The sequence below is a fragment of the Penaeus chinensis genome, chromosome 14 (genome assembly GCF_019202785.1).
Source record: "Penaeus chinensis breed Huanghai No. 1 chromosome 14, ASM1920278v2, whole genome shotgun sequence".
NCBI lineage: Eukaryota > Metazoa > Arthropoda > Malacostraca > Decapoda > Penaeidae > Penaeus > Penaeus chinensis.
Window position 1 is genome coordinate 8,004,177 of NC_061832.1, and position 3,700 is coordinate 8,007,876.

General features: G+C 32.1%; 1 protein-coding gene across 1 annotated transcript; it reads left to right on the forward strand.

The window, feature by feature from the left end:
* The first annotated feature begins 953 nt into the window (after positions 1–953).
* LOC125032475 lies at positions 954–3,615 on the forward strand. Its single transcript, XM_047623622.1, has 3 exons — positions 954–1,180; positions 1,432–1,625; positions 2,949–3,615. The coding sequence occupies exons 1-3, from the start codon at positions 1,003–1,005 to the stop codon at positions 3,393–3,395; spliced, it is 819 nt and encodes a 272-aa protein (XP_047479578.1). The 5' UTR covers positions 954–1,002; the 3' UTR covers positions 3,396–3,615.
* The last annotated feature ends 85 nt before the right edge of the window (positions 3,616–3,700 follow it).

A 3,700-nucleotide genomic window follows, 5' to 3' on the forward strand; every position in this document is an offset into this window, starting at 1 on the left:
ATTCGGTGATAAGAATTAGTCGTAAGGCCGAGACCACAAACTGAACATACTTTATATATATACAAACATACAAACATATATTTATGAAAATATGCATATACATACATGTATACACACACACACACACACACACACACACACACACACATATATATATATATATATGTATATATAAGGCCTTTTTTGTAGTATCATTGTCGTTACAAAGTTTGTACTGACATAGAGTTTTGAAAAAAGGAGGAATTAACTTCATATATTTATAGAAAACCATTAAAGTAATAAATATGCTCTCTCTCTCTCTCTCTCTCTCTCTCTCTCTCTCTCTCTCTCTCTCTCTCTCTCTCTCTCTCTCTCTCTTTCTCCTTTTCTCTCTCTCTCTCTCTCCTCCTTTTCTCTCTCTCTCTCTCTCTCTCTCTCTCTCACACACACACACACGCACACACCTACACACACGCGTGTGCGTGTGTGTTTGTGTGTGAGTGAATATCTATGTGTAAATATATACATATACAGATATATACATATATGTAATTCCCCCGGATTTATGTTCTGTCCCCTGTAGTTTTTGTTGAATTTTGTTACATACTGATGGCTTCACATGTGCTCGGCCGGCAATGAGTCTATCAGTAGGCCCTAGTTAAGCCCTGGTAACACTAGTAACTTGTAGCTAGGGATCCCCATGTGTATATAGAAAACGTCTGCAACCAGCTGGCGATCCTCACAGCTAGCGATGGAAAACCAATACACCGCTGTGTTGGTGTTTGGTTGTTTGCTAGTGGGGGAGAGATCTTATCAAAACAAAAACTATAATATTTATTTTATAATTTATCCTTTTTTTAAATATTAAATATAATAACCAGTACATAAATAAACCTCTCATAAATAAATATAAGTTATTTAAATAATTATGTACAATAATATTTTATTATAATTAATAGATTATTGAAGGGTTACTCGCTTGACCATCGAACGTAAACACAAACATTCAGCAGGATTGGCATAATGGAGCTCTCATCCGAAATTACTTACGCTTTTCTGGAGAAAATAAGGATGAATGAGATTCTGTTGGACACCAGCTTGGAAAACTATAACAGTAGGAACTTAAAAAGGTCGCTCATGGATAAAATTTGCAGCGAACTTCGCCTGGAATACCCAAAATATGCTGACCAGCTAACGACAGGTACGCCCACATTTTGTTACTACTATTTTTTAGTGTTATTACTATTATTATGATTATATGTGGTATATATTATTACTAGTAATTACCAATATTGTAGGTAAAATATGGATATTATGAGAGCTATGTAATGCTCTAATTATGAATAATATTATGCTACTGCTAGTCACTATTTTTTAAAGTCAATTTTACCCATTAGTTTTATGTTTCATTTACCAATATGGTCAGGTTCTGATAATATTGTTTTATTTCAGAAATTTTGACAAAGCGGTTCCACTACTTAAGGAGTAATTTTCAAAAACTCCTAAAGAAAGTTGAAAAAACTCCAAGTGGTTCTGGCAGTACACCAGCTGTAAAATGGGAGTACTATTCTGCTTGCAAATTCATGCAGCCTGTCTACACGATAGAAAGCAATTCCTCCAGTTTTGAAATGCCTGAGGATTCTACGGTAAGCCTACATTGTTTACATCTTATCCTTTATTATAGGCTGCTCTTGACCACCCTTTAATCTCCCTTAAGTGAAAGCTATTCATATATATCATTGTTGTTTAACATATATTAACTTTTTGATGGTATAAATAGATTTCTAAATTAATTTTCTTGTGGCAGGAGTATTTTGAGATATAATTTAGTCCAGTTCAGTGTAGTGTTTTTCTGAAATTACATAAGCCAAGATAGTGCATTGAGGTTGTTGGTGAGTCTAAGTCAGTATAATACTAATAATTTATCTGCGTCTCCAAGTTGCATAAAATATGTTTTGGATTTGTTTCACTAATATTATCTCTGTCATGGTTTTCTGTATGGGAAAAAGCCTACAATAGCAAGATAGCTAAGAATAATAGGATGACAAATATGTTTTGTTAAATATTAACAATAAATCTGCATCCGATTGAGGGTGAAATGAAATATTACAATTATCATTATGCCTTCTATAACTTAATAGAAGGTATCAGCCCTTTAAATTCCATTATAGGGTCTGCTACAGTACCCCAGTCACATTCACAGAAATTTTCACAGCAAATATTTCCGAAAAACTTGAAAGATTTCCTCACTTGAGAAATTATTTTGTGAACTTTTTATAAACTAGTTATTTTTACATTGATACATTAATTTTCTTTATGATAAGATAGAAAGGTTATATAAGTAAGTCTATCTAAAAGAGTACTATACTATTACTATATTATAGTTAAATATTTCCCTAAAACATGAAATTCTTACTCACTTCAGAAATTATTTAAAATGAATTGATGAATTAGTTATTTTTGCATCATAATATTTTTTTTTTATGACAAAGTTGAAAGATTATATGCAGTAAGGCTACTTTCTTAGCACCTTGGTGCAATACTTTCTACTATTTTTATTTGTTTATTTATGTACATTCTCTCAAATAAGTATCATTGCCTCGTAGGTAGTTAAGAAATTTGAACGAAGCGCGTGGCTTTTTAAGGGTCTTTAGACAGTGTGTCAGAATATCTTTAAGTTTTTTTTGATTTTATGAAAAATTATCTCTGTGGTTGCTAAGGACAAGCAAATGAAATTCATTACTCAATTTTAACTGCAATCTACTCAAATATCTGATACAGCAAGATTGTTAATTTACTAGATTCGATTAACAATATCTCCTAAATTGCTGAAAATACTTTTATCATTTTTAAGCTTGTTTCTTCTTGTTACAAATTTTACCAATAACTTATGACTTTTCTTGCCAGATTGTATCACATAAACATGTTAAGTATGTAACATCTTACATTTGGTGATGTATTTGTTGCAGGCATCAACTGAACAGACTGAGGAGTTGGTATGGACCGGTGTCATTAATGAATTGGTGGACGACCCTCTTACTGATGCATCAGCAAAGGACACAGATATTCCTTCTGCTTATTGCAACTCAACAAGTGAGGAATCATCAAGAACACCATCACCACTCGAAATAATTCCTGTCACCCCAAGGACAAAAAAGAGGAAAGCCAGTAAAGTTGATACCAATATGAATACAATTATGGAATCCTTTTCTACTGTCCATACAGCTTGGAACAATATTCAACAGTCAAAAATTACTAAACCCAAGAACCCTGCAGCAGAATTAGTTAATGCCTTTATGGAGATGATTCCTGAACATCAACCAGAGTTGAAGAGGAAATTCCATAATGGTCTACTGGCATTGGTGAACCAAGTGTCCCAAGAGTTTACAGAACCTCCAAGTAAACCACAGGATTAGAACTGTTGATCCAATCGTTTAAAATGTGCAATATTTAGGCTGTCGTAATTACTCTTTTTTTTTGTTTTTTTTTTACTAGTCAATATAGAAATTTGTACTTTTGTTTTTAAATACTTTAAGGTAATATTTAAAAGGCTGTGATCTTATTGTGATGGTCTATGTGCTCATACATTTAAGGTGTTATTTATCCTAGTCTAGTTTAGTTATATATACTTAAATATATATATATATATATTTCTTTTTTATGAAGGAAAAATAAATTTAGAATATATATAATTGTTTTTTTATTTGATTTTTCCTTTTAC